Here is a 20,512-nt window from a genome sequence, read left to right as displayed (position 1 = left end):
TGAGATAGTCTCCATGCTGCAGGTCAGTCAGTTTTCGGATGTGTTTCTGTCAACACGACTTTGAAGGGAAGATTGCTGCTGCTACGTCTTAAATGAAGCAAAATTAGAAAAATACGTCCCAAGTGTCATCAAAAGGTTTTGTTTGTCTACTTTCTAAAGGGGTCTAAATATTCATTTGAAGAAAAAAAAATCCTTTGGTTTTATTCATCTGGGAGCACACCCAGCAAGGTGCTAGAGTCAGATCTTTCTTTGTACCAAGAGGCTATCAAGAGTATCGACAGAGGGAAAGTGACCTGCATGTCTGTATCTGGGTAATTGAAAAGTGAAGAAATTACAAAGCAACAAAGACAGAAACTAAAAGGAATATAAATGGAGAGTGAGGTGGAAAAAAAAAAAGCCAGAGATAATGAGAGAAAGAAAAATGGCTTACTAAATTCTAACTGAAAGCTTTGTCACAGCTAATTTAAAATACTCAGAATCTTCTTTCATTTTTAGAAAGCTGATGAAAGAATAAGCCAAATTTAAACCCAGCTTATTAAGAAAATTAAAAATGCATGAAATTAGCAACATTTGTACATTTACTACTATCAAGCTGTCTAAAATTTACTGGAACGGCAATGACAAAGGACTGCTTTTGACAACAGCTACCCACAGAGTGTTTGATAATTTATTCCGAAAAGCAATAGATGTCTAATAGTAACAGAAAAAGAGGAATATTGTACTTTGTACTTCTGCTCAAATTTGTCAGATTCAATGCTTACATTGTCTTCATGTAGATAAATTGACTTGTCCAAACAACCAGCTACGTCATGACTATTTAATCAATACAGCAGCTGCAGAACTGCCAGAAGGCCATCACATAACAGACAGGACTTTACCATGGACGATTTCACAACTGTTCATTTTTCTCTTCTGCAAGCATGCAGATTTCTATACAGAAATACACATATCAGCTCAAACGTTTCTACAGAGAACGTTCAAATTCTTCCATGACTGTGACAGTCCATTAACAGAAGAAGCCTGGTTGTAGTTTTCACAGACTTCCAAGATAAAACCAAACCAAATATAAAAGGACACAAATCCTTAGTAATTCTCCTTTATAGTAATACCTCATGTTTCTAGTAAGCTGATACTACTGCTCAGTGACAAACTGCTTGCAATTCTGCAAGCCTATTTTCTGTTCAACCAGTACAGTTGACACGCACAGTGATATTTTATTTCACACAGCAGAGATGTGGTCAGAAGTCTGAACCACGTAACATGCATTAATGGCCTTGCCTAAAGCCCGTTGGTTTTAGCAGGGATTTGCACCCATCAATAAAGACAATACAAAACCTGACACCCTGCAGATTAATGTCAGCACAATGCCCTGGTTGTGCTGGGAACGCTCGTTTGGGTCTTGAGCTCTGTGCTATGCTTGCTGGGTGGCAAAAGCCAACCATCCTACATTACCTTCAAAGAACTTCAGCTGAACCAGGTGAGCTCTGCCTACCATACGGGGCAGCTGTTTTTGTTTTTCTTTGCCTGAAAGGACCAAAAGGCACTGAAAGGCTGTATCCATGAAACCTCCCTGATGCCACTTTTAGAGAGAAAGTGACAAATTAAAGATATAAGGGAGGGAAATGTTTATTGCTGATGACAATGAGTGAAATTTAACTTCTTAATGCCATTTTTGATATTAAACTTGATTTTGCAGTAGCCAGAGGAAAGATATAGGTTCGTAAGATGGTAGAACAGTAAGGTGCGAGACCATCCTTGTTCGGTCCTTTGCACATGGTCTTCTGAAGAGACTGTAGAGTCTAAAATGTAGATGTTGAGAACAACAAATTCTCATCTAATTCTTTGTATAACAAATACAAAGTTGTTATCCCCCAATATTTTCAAGTGATTTTTTTTTGTACTGCTTTTCTGATCTATAGGCTAACTGCTTTCAGTGCTACCAAGCATATGTAGCAGGGCTTCCATTAACAACCCAGCCTCATTACAAACACAGCAGAGTCAAGGGACCTCTGCCATTCAGACTGGTACCTTCTGTACTGGCTCTCAACAGGGGACAAGGTCCCACAGCAGCATGCAGCCAAACACATTCTTGCAGCTATACCCAAACAAGAGCAGATGTCTGCTAAATCTAGTTTGCCCACCTTACCCACTGACGAGTCCAGTCTGGGGCCTACAACACTCATCAACACTGTTTAATCACCAGCTGATTATGGCATTACTCTTCTTATCAGATAGCACTGTAGTCTAGCTAACACTTCATACTGAACTGACCTGAAACAGAGTACTGAAGTTCTAAGAGCGTTATTTTTTTTTACCCATTGTGCACCTTGCAAAACTATTATTTTTGTTTAATAGGTTGCTACAAAAGTATGTTACCATGGCTTTCCATTCCATTTTAAACATCCTTTACATTTTTAACTCAATACTTCAACAACGTTCTCAAATTTTTGTATTTTTATGTTTCGGCTTGAGGCAGGTAAAACGCAGTTTCCTCTAATAAGCTTTATAAGCAGAAACATTGCAGTTCCCAGCTTCTTGTTCCTCCTTGCTTTGAAGCCCACAGAAATAGCTAATGCTTTTTAATTACAACTTTACATTGCTGCATGCCATTTATTTTCTTTCAGAGCTCAGTTACATTTTTCCTTTTCCATTATCTGCAACTGAGCTTGTTAACTATTATTAGACTTGAAAAGTCACTCAGCTGCTAGAGGAGCAAGTACCCTGACTTTGACAAATTTAATAAGATTAGTTCTTTGGGTACGGACATCAGCACTGTAAGGGACTGTTCTCATCTTAGTCCTGAAGAACATCTCTTTATGCTATATTTGAGCAAGTTATTAGCTACCACCAGGGCAATTTTTGACGATTCAAGCCCTATGTCATTAATCTTCTTCATATCCTGAACACTTGGAAGGAGATCAGATATCAGACAATTCTATCCGTGTCTAAATAATCCCGAGAAAACACACCAGAAACTGCACCAACAAAAGCTCCACTGTACCTCTCTGACCATGTTTCCTGCGTTGAAAAACCTTACGGTTTTCTTAGACCACTAAAAAAAATAAATAAACGAGCTGCTTCTGTGCAGGCCATCAGTCAGAAGGGCTCAGTCAGTGCAACCGCAGAGATAGCAGCGAGGAAGCGGAGCAAACGGCACAGGCATCTCGTTTCGGGCTGCCTCACTGTGAAAGCACCCCCAGCGCTCCACGTGTCCTGCAGGAAACGTGCCCGGGGGCCGCGGGCGGCCAGCCCCACGCCCCGAGGAGGCACAGACCGCCGGGGCCGGCCGCCGGGGCTTCCGAGGGCACCCATGCGGCGGCGGAGCTCGCTGGAGGGGCCCCGCGGTGCCCGAGACCCGCCGCCGCCCGGCCAAGCCGCGGGGAGCCCCGGGGCCACCCGACCCGACCCGACCCGACCCGGTGCCGCCAGGCCCCGGCCGCCCGCTGCCCGTGCCCGCCGTGCCCCCGCCCGCTACCTGAGCTGCTTCGGCTCCAGCTTCAGCTTCTTGGCTTGCGGTTCCCCCGCTGCCATCTTCGCTGCTCGGCTCGGCTCGGCTCGGCCCGGCCCGGCCCCGCCGAGCAAGGGGGGCGGAGGCGCGGGGAGAAGGCGCCCCGCCCGCCGCCCGGCCCCGCTCCCGGCGAGCAGCCGCCGCTCCGCCCGCCCGCTCCGAGCGCACGGGGGCGGCCCCGTCCCCCGCCCGAGACCGAGGGGCGCCGCGGGGCCGGCGGCGGCCGTAGGGCCGCGGGGGAGGTGAGCAGGGGGAGGCCGGGCCGGGGCTCCACGGGGCCGCCGTCAGCCACCACGCGGAGCAGGCAGCGCCCCAGCCGCCCGCGCCTCCGCCGGGGGGCGGCCCCGCACGCCGCCGGGCCTCGCCGCCATATTGGCCGCTGCCCCGGGAGCGGGCCGCGCCGGGCCGGGGAGGTACGTGAGGGGCGGCGGGACGGGGGCGCCGCGCTGAGGGGCCGAGCCGGGCCGGGCTGGGCTGGGGGACCAGGGGCTGAGGGGAGGTGGGGAAGAAGGGCTGGTGGGCAGCGCTTAGCTGGGGAGCGGGGCAGCCCCTGAGGGTGCGCGTCTGTCTGTGTGTGTGTGTGTGTGTGTGTATAATTGGTTTTTGAGGAAGTACCAAAGTCAGTCAGTATTTAGCGGATGGCTCTGTACACGTGTCCAGCTGAAGCGGGACCGGTGTGGGGTACGCCCTGAAATGCAAGGCAGTGGTGAGGTGGCACCATGCACGGGGAGATGGTTAAGCTTAGTTGTTACGGGAAAAGGCTCAGGGCCTGCAGGAGGGAGGACGCAGGAACTGCCATTCCAGGCCATACCCAAAACCTGCTGCCACGCCACGCTGGGATGGGGCAGGGGACAGGGCGGCTGCCTGAGCGGTGGCACCCAGGTCACCTGAATCTCTCTCCAGGATCATTGTTGCAAACCTGGCGGTGCTGATCACGCAGTACTTGCTTAATTAGCGAGGGTCCTCGTGAGTGTAGGTTTTTGTAATGTGCTCTGGAAATTAATCCGTTATCATCCATTGCTGCACTGCACATCCTTTCTGCCCTGTTCAGTACATAGCAGGGCAACTGGGGGAGGCTGCAGCTTCTTTTCTTTTGTTTTAGGGATAACTTGCTTTGAAGTATGTGTTCACCGTTTTTTCAGCACGCCGAATGGTTCGTAACCGTTAGGTGTTGATCTGACTGAGGGAACAACTTCAATAAATAGAGCTACAATATAAACAACCAGGCAAAAAAAAATCATACCTGAATAATGAAAATTTGTGTTCATAGAAGGCAGACTGCAGTATGAGAGAGGAAAAGCTATTTTCCAGGAAAAGCACAAGCTAATTGAATTACTCATGCAAGAGATAAAATGATAGAAGCACTCTTGTACAAAAGGACTATGCCAACCATGAGACTGATTCAGCCAGCAGTTCCCAGCAGTTTTGACCTGCACGTAGCTTCTCATGTATATATATATATATAAAAAAAAAAAGCTTTAATGGTATATCACTAAATATCTGGGATTTAGTCTGTGGTATCTTGGGTGTTGCGTAACTCAAAAACCACAAGCAAACCCAGATTTGGAAGAAAATGAGACAAGAAGATTCTTTCCTGTCCACGTGCACATACCTGAACATTCCTCACTGATGGCAAATTAAATATGAAGACCCCTCCACTTCCAATACTACTCAGTTTTGCTTTCCTTGTCCAGAAATGAGGCTTCCAGTTGTGCAAAACAGCTATGTACCAGTTAAGTCCCTAGTCACTCTTTCAAGCAGTAGTCTCCTTATGAGCAATTCTGCAGTAAGCAATCTTAGAGAAATTTTGTCATGAAAATTTCTGAAAGAGAAATTGGAGTTCATAAGGTAGAGAGGCCTGAACAGCAGGTGACAAGTGGCAGCTGTAATAATGGGAAGAAACAAAATTAAACCTTTTTACAATGTAGTTTCTTCCTCTTGCTTTATTTACAGCCAACTTACTTCCTGTACAGCTTTACTGTATAGTAAACTTAATTAATACACAGAAAACGCGCGATATCATTTTTATGCTTATTCAGTGTATGTGCATAAGAGGCTGCTCTTTAGCCGGAACTTCTTGGAAGATTCTTTAACACTCAAAATTCTGGATCCTGATTTTAATCCGATATGATGGTAGAATTAAAGAGTACAGCTCCGTTCTCTTGTGGAAGAGAAGGTAAATAAAAATGGGTATATGCCTTCTTTTACCGTTTGGACTTTGGACTAGTTGTGTCAGAGTACACGTATGTTAGTGAGAACTATCATTTACAGCAGGGCTGCAGAGGTGCTTCTTGGCTCAGGTCTAGTATTTCAGTAGTGCGTGGCTCTGTGGCCCTGTGCTGTCCTTTCGTGAACCTTGAGTGCCTCTTAAAATAGAGCCCATGAAAAAGAGTGGCATAAAGCTGGTGGCACCCTCACTGCAGCCTGTCAGAGGTACTGGAGCAGTGAACTGGAAGAGCAAGTCAGAAAACATTTTCCCAAATAACTACTGAGATGAGGCTTTTGTGTCCTGTGATCGAATCCTGCTGCCTTGGCCATTCAAAGTTCTTGGTGGTTCTCGGAGCCCAACAATCCTATCGATCTGTTCCTGAAACTCCTGGTGACAAGATATTGACCTTACCATGGCAATTTGGTCCTCTCTATGTCTTTATTCACTAATGCTTTCAGAGAGTGAATTTCTTAAATGGTCCATTAGTAGTCCTAGATTCACCGATTTGGACATAAATTGTATTAGAAATGCTCCATCTTCATGTAAAAATGTAGTTTCAGCAATGAATTTTTAATATTATTTTTTTCTGGGAAACTTTATTGGGTTTTCAGCTTTTACAGTGAAACCTTCTGTTCCTGCAGATCTCAAATGGAACCACAATTATTCAGTATCTAATATTGTTTGATTATTCTGAATCTAATATTGTTTGATTATTCTGAATCTAATATTGTTTTGTTGGCAAGAGATGGAACAAGCTTGCCGGCATTTAGAAGATTTATACTGAATTGTACAGAGGCGCCATGCAAATATAGTATTGGAAACTTGCTCAGTCAGATGAAATGCTGCACAAATTGTTATGCAGGATGTGATTTTTTTGGTATAAATACAGAGGAAGTTGGAGAGGCTGTTCTGGACACTAAATACTGACTTAAGACAACGTCAGAGTATTCTCTGTGAACTGCTTCCTTTCACAGTCAGTTCCAGAAAGTCAGTAACAAGATTTTAAACAAGAGGGGAGATAAATAAATGTACACTGAGTATCTGGGAAGCAAAGTGTTTCGTCTTTAATAGGGATGATTTTGCTTATGAGATGTACATCTAAGTGGTTATTGCACAGACACTAGCACTTGATGCTGTTAGGTGACAGCTGAATTGGTTCTGGGAGTTTTGCTTGAGTAATAAAGAAAAACACCAGGCAGTTCTTTAGAAGGGATGCAAATACATTTTCACCCTAATGTGTAGATGCCTTAAGCTGTGGGCATCTTATTAATGAGAAGATTAATGACAGCTTCAGTAGCAGCAGTAAGATACGCTACCAGCGATAGGAGCATTCCAAAAAATAAAAACATAAAACCTTGAAATTACAGACCGTTCTCACTTTAGTAAGATCTGAGGCTCACAACTACTGCTGTTGTAGCAGGGTTAGTCCAGCTAATTGTATGTTCAGAGCTGTCACATTGGCTGTCTTGTAAATGTCACTGAAGTTTTTGATAGGACTTCTCCTCATTAGATTTGCTATTTTAAGAGTCAGTGAATGGGGCTGGGGAGGAGGGAAGCAAAAGTTGTTTGGTTTTGCCACATCTATGGCACGTTTGTGACATATCTTGAATTTATTGGAAAAAGCTAGCTTAAACTACCAACCAGCTGCTTGTGACAAAAATACTAACTTTGAAGTAGAAATAGAATCATCTATTTGAGCTTATTTGTTTCTCCAGATTACTTCGAGCATTTGATTACTTTCCATTCTCTTAAGGGCTTGTTGCTAGAAGTTCATTTCCATAGATACATAGCAGAGGCTCAGGCAGTCCGCTCCCACTAATCCTTGTGTCCTTTGGAGCAGCTCCGCCAGATGCAGGGGATGTAGGAGCTCTGGAATATTTTCCAGTGATGGTTCCATATCAAGCCCTGTACAGTAACGCTCCAAAGGGCATTGCAGAGGTCAGTGACAAATCCCTCAGGTCCTGGTTTTCAGAGTTCTGGCTGTAATTCAGCTCAGCGTCGGGGAAAAGCAGCTGGCAGCAGCATTTCTGCATTAGTTAAATTTTAGAGTACTTGGTTGTAGCTAAGGACAAGCACATACAGACAGTGTTTTTCCCATGATCACAGCCGTTCCAGCTTTCCAATGAGCTCCACGTTTGTCTCGTAAGCCTGCTGTGATTTCAGTCCAGATGTTTCTGCCAAGAGATGGGGAAAAAAAAAGTGAAATTGCAAAATCCAGATTTAGTCAAAAGAAAAAGCACAGAGTTGGAAATAGCATATTTGAAGACATCTAAGTTAAAATACGTACTTCTTCTTTGAGGACTTCATATTCTGGTAGAGTGAAAATGACCCTATAGAGCCGTGAGGAATTTCCTAGGTCAGAGCCTTAACAAGGATGGGAGCGAGGGCTGCAAGAAGAAACCACAAAGCCTGTGCTGGGCTCCTTGTTGCTGCAGTGACTGGAAGATCTCATGCAATCAGGCAGTAGTATTGAAGGATATAGAATATTAAACGTTACCTGGAATGTCTTCCTCTGAACTAAAGATGCAAATAATAAACCACAAAGTCCTTCAGTCTGCTTCTTAGGTAGGCCTAGAAGCAGCGAGATGGGAAGCACGTCCTTTTGAGGGACATCCTTTATTTTACATAGGGTGTTCGTGTGCTGCCCTCTCAAAGTGGTACGTATATGTGTCCACTGCTGCAGAGGCACTCCCCTGGTTCTTAAATTCTGGTGGTGTGCTTTTGCTGCTGTATTTTAAACCGATGGACTTTGATTCAAGACCTTTACCCTCAAAGTGTCCCAGCTCCTAAGCTTTGCTCTTTGCCCACTGGTATTTACTTGACCTAATGGTGTGAGGAATCTTACTGTTACTAGAGTGATTTCTTACGTTTAGCTTTTCTAATCTTTTTTTCTTTGCAAATCTCAAGTTCTGATGGGGTAGAAGGACAAGGTTAGATAATGAGAAAAACTCAGGGATGTCTACACATCTTAAATGAAGTCTGGCAGCCAAAAAACAGAGTAGCTGGGAAATCTTCGGTATTGGAAGCACTGTAGGTAATTTTTGTTAAATCGTACCTTATAAATGATATTTTTGTAGTAGTACCAACTGCAAGGTAAACAACATCAAATCCATCTTTATCTGGCTGGTGCCAGTTGTTTGACAGCATGTGGAATAAATGAAATGGGTTAGTCTTGCGTTGCTCTACGAGCTGCTTTATTATGGTCAGCACTGGCAGAGAGCTGACCGGCTTACCGAGGGAGCAGGCTGTGTGCCCGTGGGTAGTGGGCAGAACACGTATACAAGCTGCAAGGCTAGAGCTACAATTTTCCAGAGCACTTCTAATTAAGTTTCTCATTAGCATACTGCTAAAGCCTGTGAAGGAGGAATGAGTATGTGAGGGGTTGTGAAGGGAACTCTTGCTCTAAAAGCAAAATCATTATGTATCATGAGACATCCTGTAACACATACCAGGGGATAGGGAAGGCAGCTAGGTGGGAATTTACTTCTCGGTTTCCACAGATGCTGTAAGGCCATAATCTGCCATGCACGGCCCCCTGGGTCAGTTTGCTTTTCCACTTCGCCCCAAGGCCGCACAAAGTCACGAACACAGCTGGCATCTGGGCATCTGGGGCCGATGAGTAAATAGGGGCAGGGGTCCGACGACAACGCCCTCTGGCCGTGCAGGCCCTCCCTCCACAGCACATAGGGCACGGTCTGATACCGTGAGTGGGATTTGTTGCCAGAGAAGAGGCCCTGCCAGCAGCCACATCTCGAGCTGGGAGCCGGCTGCAGGCAGAGCGTGGCTGCGCGTAGGTGGCAATGATGTTGGCGTGCTGCACGGCTGTGCTCGTTGGAAATGCAACGTAACAAAGCAGTGGCTTCTGACCTAGAACCAGTGTGAACATTTACAGCAGGACAACTGCTAGGGCTTGAAACCACTGTGGGATCCTTCTTGGGGGCAGTGTCAGCCACGCTGCAGGTCAGCCCTGGGCTGAACACCCCCACCCAGCTTGGGGTGCACACACTGGGAATGGGGGTTTACGGCCAGTAACAGATACACTATTGTATCCATATTAAAATGTACAGAGAACTATTCTAAGCTTTACAGCTGATCACCTTCATATGTTTGGGCTGCCTTGGCGTGGAACAATACTGACATTCAGCGGTATGCTCAACGCCGCTGTGCGACTATCTGGGAGATTTTGAAGGGTTTTAATGTCCAGCGCTGGCTAAATTCAGAACATGTTTAGTTAAACTGGATTAAAGCATTGTGTCAAGGCTCCTTTGTGAGAACACTGTGCTCACGGTATTAAAATTGTCTGTCTGTTTGGTTTTTAGCAAACTAAATTAGAGATTAATTTGGTTCAGGAAGAGTATAACAGAAATATGCAATGGTGTCACTTTGTAGCTTTGTTTTCTTTCTCACTTTTAAGCAAATTGGCAATCACCAATTCCAAAGTAACTTCCCCCTATATGCTGCGTTGGCTTAATTGAATTTTTCAGTCCACATATTGACCGTGGGTCTTTTTGTGTTTACCACTAAGGACAGCATGCTTTTGACAGGAGTTGCCTCGGATGCGGTGCGGTCCCAGCGGGCCCACTGATGCCTTGCTGTCATCTGCGCACTTCCTCTGCACCAGATGTAGCGCACTCTGGCAATGCAATAACTTGCATCAGGAAGCTGATTTGATCAGAATCTCCTTTTTCTGAGTCAATTTATGACCAGACCAGTTTCCTAATATAGGTAATTGCAGAGCCACAGGCATGCTAGTATCGATACTTGGAAGTCAGCAGGGCTGAATAGCCAGTGGCAGCTTCTTCAACTGCAGAACGAGTTTATGCAAGATGCAAGTACCACCTTAACTTCAGCTTGAGGAGCCTGTGCTTGGGTTAAATTTTGGTTGTTTTGTTTTCTAAGCCTGAATTTAAACTTGGACTTACTTTTCTCAGAGTATGGTTATGCTGCAGGTCAGCCAAAGCTTTATAGCTGCCTCATGCATAAGCTGAACCCTCATAGCATTTGTCTCTTGTACAGATGTGGAGAAAATAGTTGATTGACTTTGGTTTGAATCAATAACTCTGCTCACTTACTGTCACATTGGAAGTTGAGAAGTAGACTGGGAATTAGTTTTTTTAAAGGGCAGATAAGCTGCTTTTCCCAAGAATAAAATGAAGGATCAGTGGCTGGGGTATATTATTTGTAAATCTTGAAAGATACAGGAAAAATCACAGTCACATTTCAGATCTGCATCTAATGTCCCCTTTGTTTCATGAGTGAGTTAGTTTTTCGTTGTATTTTAGAGGCTATTTTTTTCATTTGAAGCAATTTTGTTAGGTAAAACAGTTAAACTTCTGTTTTTGTGTACTTTTAATGAATTCCAGTCCTTCATCCAATTGCAGCTTAGTGTAGATCATAAGCAAAAGACTAATTAGCTAGCAAATAAAAAACACTTTTCTTGTTCAGTAGCTAAAAGCTGACAAGCTAATGAGATTTGTCTTTAAGATACCACAGCACGCAGTTACACATGCAGATGTTATGCAAACTCCCCTGCCACGAGAAAAAACAGGAAACTGAAATGATAAAGTTACCCTGCATGTTGCCATGCATGTTTGAGTGAGTGCCAGCTCAGGATAGTCAGCTTTGCTTTAAGAAATAAATTACAAATGCCTCATAGGGATGAAAGTAGAAATCAGGGGTGCTGGCTTCTTGCTTACATTGTGACATATGGTAGCAACTTAATCCACTGTGGATTATTTTGTGGCAGAGCATTCCTTAAATAAAGAAAATGTTTGTTTTTTTTTAAAGAGAGCAGTATCTTAAATTCACACTGCATATTAGTAAACAATAGCCATAATAAGAAAGGGAATGTGGGAGAAGAAGTAATGTTAATCCTTAATTCCTTTTGTTTATTTTAACTTCTTTGAATGTGTTTCCAACAGAAAATGATCCACAGCCTGTTTCTTATAAACTGTTCTGGTGATATATTCCTGGAGAAGCACTGGAAGAGTGTTGTGAGCCAGTCTGTGTGTGATTATTTCTTTGAAGCTCAGGAGAAAGCAATCGATGTTGAGAATGTGCCTCCTGTCATCTCAACGCCACATCACTACCTCATCAGCATCTATCGGGATAAAATCTTCTTTGTGTCTGTCATACAGACGGAAGTGCCACCGCTCTTTGTAATTGAATTTCTGCACCGAGTAGCAGATACTTTCCAGGTCTGTCACCATTATGTAATATTAAAATTGAAATAATTCCAAAGGCATTTTTGTATAAACGTCTTTTAAAGAAAGGTAATAAACTGTCCTGCCCACAACTTTCCCCTTTGCAGTTCTTAAGTCAATTGCTGGTTTATAGAGTACAAAGGAAAAGAGAATTATTTTGTGTATTCATTTGACTTATAGAGACCAGCATGCAAGCACTGAAACCCAAATGCCAGTTTGTAAAAGGTGCCTTTGTCTGTAAGCTTTCATACTGTTCACGTTATATAGATAAACTAGAAGGAGCATACAGTCATGGAGCAGTCAGTAAGGAAGGAAGAGATGTGAAATGAGAGTCAGTTTTCAACTTCTTTGACAGACACGGTAAATAAAGGAACCTCTCTGAAAACTGGTCATTGCCAAAAGGTAGTTTCCATATTTTACAGCAGTCTTCTAAATGAAGACGTGGTAATGTTCACAAATGGGAGAACCCTTGGCATATATATACATAGTAAACCAGATTACATTAATTTCACTGTTCACACTGTCTTTAATTCTAATTAGATGATAAATGTGACCTGAACAGATGATGCAGTCACAGTATAGAAGTAGCTTTTCATCTTAGGCACTAAAGTTCCTTGAGATATTGGAGGGTAAGCTGAAAAAAAAAAAAAAGGCAAAACATTTTAACAGGAATAAAAATCCTTCTCTTTGTAATCTCTGATTTGTTTAGGATTACTTTGGCGAATGTTCTGAGACTGCAATTAAGGACAATGTAGTTATTGTGTATGAACTTCTGGAAGAAATGTTAGACAATGGCTTTCCACTGGCAACAGAATCCAACATACTGAAGGAACTGATTAAGCCTCCCACAATTCTGCGCTCTGTTGTCAACTCCATCACAGGTATGAAAATAAACTTTCAGAGGTGACGGTCAGCTTAAAAGCGAAGCTCCATCATGCTTCATAGCTAAAAGATAATATCATATTGGTGTGAGTGTGTAAGGTGAGGCCACTGTCAATTGAGGCTGGTTGAGTAAAAGCAACTTCTTCCTTATTTGCAGTTTATGCGTGGACCCTTTGATATCCCCATGACACTGCTGGTCCAGGCACAGCTGCTGAAGTCCCTCAGGAATAGCAGTTCCCAGCTCAGACAGCACATACTGGAGACAGGTGCTCAGGGAGTGGTACAGAGCTAGCCCAAGCCTTGAATAACTGAGGGGCACTGGAGAAGGTTATATGTAGTATAAGAAATGATTGTATAAAGGTATATAACAGCTATCTAATAAATCTTTGCTGGCTGGGAACAGACAGCCTGTCCTCGGCCCCCCGCCACCCTCAGCATCCATCACACTCGGTGCTAGTTTCGGGCTGTTGTAAATGCACACATCTTGCACTGACAGAGCCACGTGTCTGTCAGCTGAGCTGGTGGAATCTGCTGGTCTGGCAGATGGGAGCAAGGGAGGTAAGCCATGAGGTGTCACATGGGGTCAGAGATAACGTGAGATGTTTGCCCATACATTGTGTTGGAGACAGGCAGTAGGTGTGCTGCAGGGCCACGCAGAGGCAGTGCTCAGAGGAGTTGGTCTTTTGGGGCAGGGGTAGCACACGAGGTTTAATTTTTTGATACAGTCTCATTGGTTTTAAATTGCGTGGGGTTTTTGTGTTGTTTTTTTTTTCCCTGAAAAATGATGGTAGCAGTTACTTTATAACCATGTAGCTCAGGAAGCCATCTTCTCACACTGGATGGTGGTAAGAGCTGGGAGTCGAGGGTGATGGCAAGGCAGGCAGGGCCAATGGCCTGACTGACAAGGAGCCAGGAAGTTGAGCCAACGAGTCAGGGCCAGATCAGAGCTGGAGATGATAATAGGGCCAGCTACAGGTCAGTGATCACCGGGTAAATCCGTCACGATGAGGCAAGTCAAGCTAGAAAGTTAAGGCTGTGGGCCAGGATCTGGATCAGCGGGGCACGTGGTCAGGCACAAATGTGGCTGTCACATCCCTGCTGGGTAGCTCAGGTGGGCACCAAGAGTGACAGCCTCGCTTTAACAATAGTTAACAAAGTGAAGGGGGTGGAAGCCCTCCCTAAGGCTTCTTCCAGGTCTTTCTCCATAACTGCTCTTACCAGCAAATTGGTCATGAAGGCAGCCAGATAGAACACCACGAAGATGGGAAAAGTGTGCTCAGAGCCTTTGCAGGGAGCTATAATATGTTCAGCTGTAGTGATGAAATCCTCTGGAGGATCTAGCCCCCTCATCTACTTCTACTCAACCCTGCTGCTGACCTGAGCTTTGTATTTTGCTGAGCACAGTATAAAATTTGGAAGCTCTAAGTCTGGATGCATCCATAAAGTTTTTTCATGTCACCTAACAAATGAAATTTTAGTGGTTTGGGTTTTAGTTTGCAAAACTTGGGGGTCAAATCTTACTTTGATTCTTAATTGTGGTCATTGCAACATTCCGCTTGTAATTATTACTGATTTTGAGTTCTTTTCCATTTTTAAGGCAGTAGTAATGTGGGTGACACACTTCCCACCGGACAGCTGTCCAACATTCCTTGGCGCAGGGCAGGGGTAAAATACACAAACAATGAAGCCTACTTTGATGTTATTGAAGAAATTGATGCGATTATAGACAAATCAGGTAAGATGCCTTGCAAGCTCATTTTTGTTTGTTGACTGTGTCTACATTTAACCATTAATGTTTAGAGAGACAACAGTCCACTTTTTTTTTGCATTTGTTTTCTATGCATGAATCTATGTCATAAATGGAAATATATGACCAATTTAAAATGACATGCCCAAATGCATTCCTTTAGTTCACCTTCAAAGAGCAATATGCTTAAAAAACATGCTGTACACCTACAAGAAATATTCTGTACTGATATTTTCTGATTGCATATTGTTTGTCTCCTGAGATACAAATGGAAAAAAATACTTCATTTAAAACGTGATGGCAAAACTATCTTCCCATAGTTCTTGCCAATAGTCTATCTCCTTGCTTGTGGGCCCTCACGTGAATGAGACAAAAGAAGTCATCAGCTTTCCTCCAATTGCAAGACAAAACTCGTTCCAGGATTGCTGGAAAGTATTGTTTTTCTTGTGTATAAACTGGAGTTTCTACTTATCTTCTAAAAGAACCTTCGCTTGTAGGACTAATTAGTCCAGAGTCCTGCTCATGCCTTTCTATCCTTATAGGGCACTTAAGAAAATGATCTTTTTCTGGGTACAGTGCTTAGTAGTCTTGGTTTTGTGTTTTCTTTTGGCTATAGATTTATTTAATATCAAGGTGAATAGTACTCCCCTTGTTAAACAGGCCGTGTTTGTGAAAGCTAAAGCTGATGATGACAGCTTGTGCTTTATGGCACAAACTTACTGTGTTTTGCTATTGACTGTATTCATGTGCTTCAACTTCCCTGCACCTCTACAGACTTTCCCTTTTTTCTGGAGGCAGTAGACCGGGTAGACAAAAGGAAGATTCAGAGCTTGCATATTCTGAAATTTTTATTTGCACGTTGCTTGCAACTACTTCAAACATACCCAGTAAAAGTTCTTTGTAACAGCTTGCAAAGGTCTAATTAGCTGATTTGGAACAAGATGTTTGCTCTGGTTCCTGTATTTTAGCAAGCTGCCCAGGCCACAGGTAACTGGAATGACCTTTCCTATCTCTGCTTGGCACGTTCCTGAGTGTTGTGCAAATGTCATCTGTGCCCTCTAGCTGCACTTCAGGTTTGTTAGGCCCTTGATAATATGTTAAGTGAGGTGTCTTTTTTTTTCTTTTTTTTTTTTTCCCTCCCACAGGTTCCACAGTCTTTGCAGAAATCCAAGGTGTTATTGATTCGTGTATTAAGCTCTCAGGAATGCCGGATCTTTCTCTTTCTTTCATGGTAAGTTTAGCAGTGTGTTTGGCCATTTTAATTGCTTAAGATGTATTTTTCTTAGTGAACAGAGTTAAACAAATGTGAGAGCACAACTACTACTTGATATGTTAAACAGGAGAAATAATACATCAAGTTTTGAATTGTATTGCAAAAGTTGCTGCACTGTTCAGTAGTTGGGATGGGTTTTGTCTGTACACAAAAATACACTCATGGGAACTGCTGTGTCGTGTCAGACCAGAAATGCATCTAGCTCAGTAATGCATCTCAGAAAATGGCTAGAAAATATACTTACGAGTATAAAAAGCAGGAATTGTGTAGTAGTTCAGTAGTTAGTTCAAACTGCTGATATTTTATGAGATTCTGCTTACCACTCTACCACTATTTACAGAATCCAAGGCTGCTGGATGATGTCAGCTTCCATCCATGTATTCGATTCAAACGCTGGGAGTCTGAAAGAGTCCTTTCGTTTATTCCTCCTGATGGGAATTTCAGACTGATCTCCTACCGTGTCAGTTCACAGAAGTACGTTTTGGTTTAGACATACTGGTTCTTTACATACTCAGGTGGAAAGCATTAGATAACTGTAACTGCAGATTTCTCCTTGTTAAGGGGGGAATTTGCATTATTGCCAAAAAACACGTTCTCAGATTTTGTCTAATCTGGTGCTGTATCCCCACTAAAACAAGAAAACAGTGTTTCAGCAAGCTGCTGATAGTGAGCAATCATTTTTTCAGTGGGATAAACCATGTGTGGTAATAATACAGGGCTGTTGATATCTGGTAATCAAGGTTGCTGCTAGATGCTCTGTGGCTAAGTTTCTGTGTAGACAGAGGATTCATATCTTCATAAAAAGAGTAAAGTAAAAAAGTCAAAATTGTCTTAATAATACTGTCTTCTCAGCTTGGTGGCAATTCCTGTATATGTGAAGCATATGATCAGCTTTAAGGAGAACAGTTCTTCAGGAAGATTTGATGTTACCATTGGACCAAAACAGAACATGGGGAAAACAGTAGAAGGTGTCGTCATGACAGTTCACATGCCAAAAGCAGTACTTAACATGAACCTCACTGCTACGCAGGGCAGCTATACATTTGATCCAGTTACTAAGGTAAGGCCTAAGTTTTTATTTATTTACCTCGGGGGACATTAGAGCAAGTCCTACATATTGCAGAGTAGTAGAGCACTGTTCCACACATGGCAAGAATCTTTCCCTTCTGTGTGTTTATGAATTAAAATCTTCTCTTAAAGATTTACTTTTCCAGTCTTAGAGATGCACCAATTGTGATTCCTGGTTATTTCTGGTATTCCTGCCCCTGCACCTTCACTCCTGCAAATATTCTTCTTCAATGTATGCAGTAGTGTTTTGCTGGTGGTTTCAGCTGTAGTATATTCTCCAAGCTATGTTATTTAAAACATATTTAGCTGGACAAAATGCAGTAGAACTGAAAACAAAGAGCCAGAAAAATAGGTGGCATGAAATCAGGAAAACCTCTTCCACAGAACTGCCTGAAGACACACAGGAAGGGAAACAGAGGGTCTGAAAGACTATCACAGGAATTCTGCTTTCTTGCCTCTGAGCTGGGGTTTGAGACCTGAATTTCCCAAAGCTTTCGAAGCTTTTTAGACCCCAGGAAATATTTCACTGAAATGTATTGAGCCAAGCCCTTCTGCTCTGAGCCTGCTCTGAGCTTTCTGCTGCCCTTGAAATATTTCAGGCCACATTTGATTTGAAATCTAAGTGAAAGATCTCCAAGTAACATTTTGTTTTAAAAAGAACAGACCCTGATCTTTTAAGAATGAAAACACCAACATAATTCTCAGGGCTACCAGGCTGATTGCTGTACCCAGCCTGCAAACAAAAAGCATCATCTGGACTTGGCTTTATAGGTGGCATCCATAAAGGCTACTGCTGCCATTCTCTCTTTCCTGACAAGGTGTTAACATGGGACGTTGGCAAAATTACCCCTCAAAAGCTACCGAATCTGAAGGGCATAGTGAACCTGCAGTCTGGAGCCCCCAAGCCAGAAGAAAATCCAAGTTTAAATATCCAGTTTAAGATACAACAGCTTGCAATTTCAGGTAAGTGGGTGTTACAGGAAATCAATACTGATGGATAATTAGCAGTAGGAAATGCAGTAGCAAACAGTTAATCTTTTCATTGAAGATGTTGGTCTGAAGTTAGTTTGGCTCTAACCCGACAGTTAACCTTGCCGCCAGACACTCTCGTTGGGAATTATGAATTGCCAGTTTTGCTCGAGAAAGGCTGTGAGAAATGTACAGAGGAAGTGGGTTTTTCTTTGTTGACTTGTGTGTTAAACAGAAGACAACTACTCATTTTAGTGCAGAGATGATTTAACATGCTGCTCTTGACTTGCTATAGCCTTGTACCACTAAAGCCCTTTATAGTGTTCAAAAAAAATGTTGGTTTTAAAAAAAAAAATGCCCTTTTCCTTTCTGGAGCTGACTAGTTTTTCATCTTCAAACCAATCTGCAAGCAAAATCTTAATGAAATCTCTAGACTAAGGACCAAAAGTATATTTAAATGAAACAAGGCCTCAGCCTGTAAACACTTAAATACAAGTTGTCAAGCTGTAAAATGCTTCTGTGAGCAAGCTTTGCAGGACCAAGACCCTAACAGAGCAAAGCTTTACATTTGGATGGAAGGAGGATGGCTGAAACCAGTAGATGAGAATGGGCAGCAGCGCATGTAGTATCCTTCTAGGTAGTTACCAGGTTCTTTTGCTTCCTAGACTACTTTGACTAAATGGGGTTAGTCCTTGTATGAGAACAGAATCCCACACCTTGCTCTTAAACTTACAATCCACTAGCTTAAATATAGCAAACCAGTGGCTGGATGCCAAAGGCAGTAGACTTGTGGGAAAGCAGCAGCCAACCTGAAACTGTTAGGTAATTAATAGCTACTGCTGTTCCTTAATTATTAACGGAGGGAGTTATAATTTATAGTGAGAAGAATTCTAAAATTTGTCCTCTGCTTCATTGACATTATTGGGAACAAGAGGGCGGCATACATACGCATTAGAAGGTGCACTCATCTGTTCAATAGTGCATCCCTTGTAAGGAGGATGTGACCTCACTGAGTAAAACAAAACAAAAAAAATCCTTTCCCTCCCAGGGAAGCTATGATTAGGTGACAAGAATGGTCCCTTCTGCTGTTTTAAACTGCATGAACTTGTGAAAGGGGTAGGAACGAAAACTAGCTTCCTAACTGATCTGAACTTGCTTGAAGAAAATAGGACTGTTAAACAGATGAAGGAGATTTCTAGTATTTTGCTTCTAACTTTATACTCTCATTTTTCTGTTTTTCAGGATTGAAAGTAAATCGCCTAGACATGTATGGAGAAAAATATAAGCCTTTTAAAGGTGTCAAATACATTACAAAAGCAGGAAAATTCCAGGTCAGGACATGAGAAGATGCTCTACTTCTACGAGGAAATTCCCCTTGAAAAAATGACTGCTTAGTGACTTATGTTGCTATTAATTAGGTGCCGATTAATTAATAGACACTGATTAGTTTGGGAGAAAAGCATTTGTGCACAGCAGCTCTTAAAATGGAAGCATAAGTTAGTTTTTCTTATTATGGCTTTAAAATAAGGTACCTTTTTTTCTAATACACCTTTTTTTTTTTTTTTTAACTGAATTGTGCTGGTGAATCGTTTGATACAGGTGATCCACAAAACGTTATAAACATACACTGCCAGATACCAAAGCCCAGAGGCCAAGCACATTACGAAGGCCAGACAGGCCCTTGGAAAAGTCTTGTAGTGGCACATTTTGCTGCTGTAGCTGCCTGCAAAGAAAGCTCAGCTGTTCTTACAGCCAGCTGCAAGTTGGCATTCCACAAAGCATCATGTAATCCCTTCAGAAATAGAGCAGCCGGGCAGGGGTCCCAGAAGGGCCTGGGATTTAGCAAATGTCACTCCTGGGAAAGACCTTCTAATGAAGAAAAAATATTTTCCTTGCTGTTTACAAGAAATCGCCTTTCCTAAGAAGCGTTTGCCTTAATCAGCTTTCATTTGTGCCATCTGCAGATGAGCTGATAAAAATAACATTCTGCATTAATATGGGAGGTGATTGTTGCTTCAGTAATCTACTTTCTTTCCATTTAATCTCGTCATTTTTTTTTAAGAATACAGTTGCAGAGAGTACGATCTATTTTTTATGTGAAGCCTTTGCTTTGGTTTAGATGTTCCACTTGTTTGAAGTGGATGCCACCAGATTTGTGCAATGTATATATTGGAGTGTAGCTTTTTAGATAGCACAATAGAAGTGTCAAGTGTATTTAATGGTTGTGTGCTTTAATGTTATGAAATAAAGGGAACTCTACTGCAAAGATGTTTTCTCTTGTAAAGTATTCACTATTGTAAACTATTAAAAATGCTCTTAGATAAGAGACATCTGATATACAATTAAATAAGTAATTGCTACCTCTTCACTGAACTTAATCGCTATGCAGGTATTCAAAGTTTAGGAAGAACATTCATGAGCATGGCAAGCAAGCTTTTTTTTTTTTTTTTGTAATGTGGGATAACTGAAATGTCACCATCTAAACACTAAGGACAGGACAATGATGACGCTAAGCTGACAAAACAAATTCTTACACACCAGCATAAACTTGCTCTCTCTTTAAACCAGTATGTGCCCCAACATACCTGCCAGGGTTCAAACCATACGTTTGGGCAGTACATAACAGGCTGAGAAACCCAAGTTTCAGAATTAA

At 42.6% G+C, this 20,512-nt stretch overlaps 2 protein-coding genes across 6 annotated transcripts in view; one reads left to right on the top strand and one right to left on the bottom strand.

Moving 5' to 3' along the window:
- The window catches only part of ADK (adenosine kinase), a 292,330-nt gene extending 288,692 nt beyond the window's left edge, over nucleotides 1–3,638 (bottom strand). The window contains exon 1 of one of the 3 annotated variants that reach the window (XM_040564497.1): nucleotides 3,476–3,638. In XM_040564497.1, coding sequence (XP_040420431.1) covers nucleotides 3,476–3,531 — 56 coding nt within the window. In that variant the 5' untranslated portion in view covers nucleotides 3,532–3,638. The remainder of the gene's footprint in view (nucleotides 1–3,475) is intronic. The other 2 variants (XM_040564502.1, XM_040564500.1) reach the window with 2 other exon arrangements.
- A 17-nt stretch (nucleotides 3,639–3,655) lies between these two features.
- On the top strand, nucleotides 3,656–20,125 carry AP3M1 (adaptor related protein complex 3 subunit mu 1). 3 transcript variants are annotated; one of them, XM_040564495.1, is made up of 9 exons: nucleotides 3,656–3,750; nucleotides 11,639–11,914; nucleotides 12,630–12,801; nucleotides 14,400–14,537; nucleotides 15,695–15,780; nucleotides 16,163–16,296; nucleotides 16,675–16,882; nucleotides 17,709–17,853; nucleotides 19,102–20,125. In XM_040564495.1, the coding sequence occupies exons 2-9, from the start codon at nucleotides 11,642–11,644 to the stop codon at nucleotides 19,200–19,202; spliced, it is 1,257 nt and encodes a 418-aa protein (XP_040420429.1). In that variant the 5' UTR covers nucleotides 3,656–3,750; nucleotides 11,639–11,641; the 3' UTR covers nucleotides 19,203–20,125. The 3 variants fall into 3 exon arrangements, with proteins under 3 accessions (XP_040420429.1, XP_040420428.1, XP_040420430.1); XM_040564494.1 differs by lacking the exon at nucleotides 3,656–3,750 and adding an exon at nucleotides 3,784–3,921; XM_040564496.1 differs by lacking the exon at nucleotides 3,656–3,750 and adding an exon at nucleotides 5,553–5,684.
- The last annotated feature ends 387 nt before the right edge of the window (nucleotides 20,126–20,512 follow it).

Source organism: Cygnus olor, chromosome 7 (assembly GCF_009769625.2).
Source record: "Cygnus olor isolate bCygOlo1 chromosome 7, bCygOlo1.pri.v2, whole genome shotgun sequence".
NCBI lineage: Eukaryota > Metazoa > Chordata > Aves > Anseriformes > Anatidae > Cygnus > Cygnus olor.
Note: the sequence above shows the minus strand (reverse complement) of the source record. Positions and strands in the feature narration are given on the sequence as shown.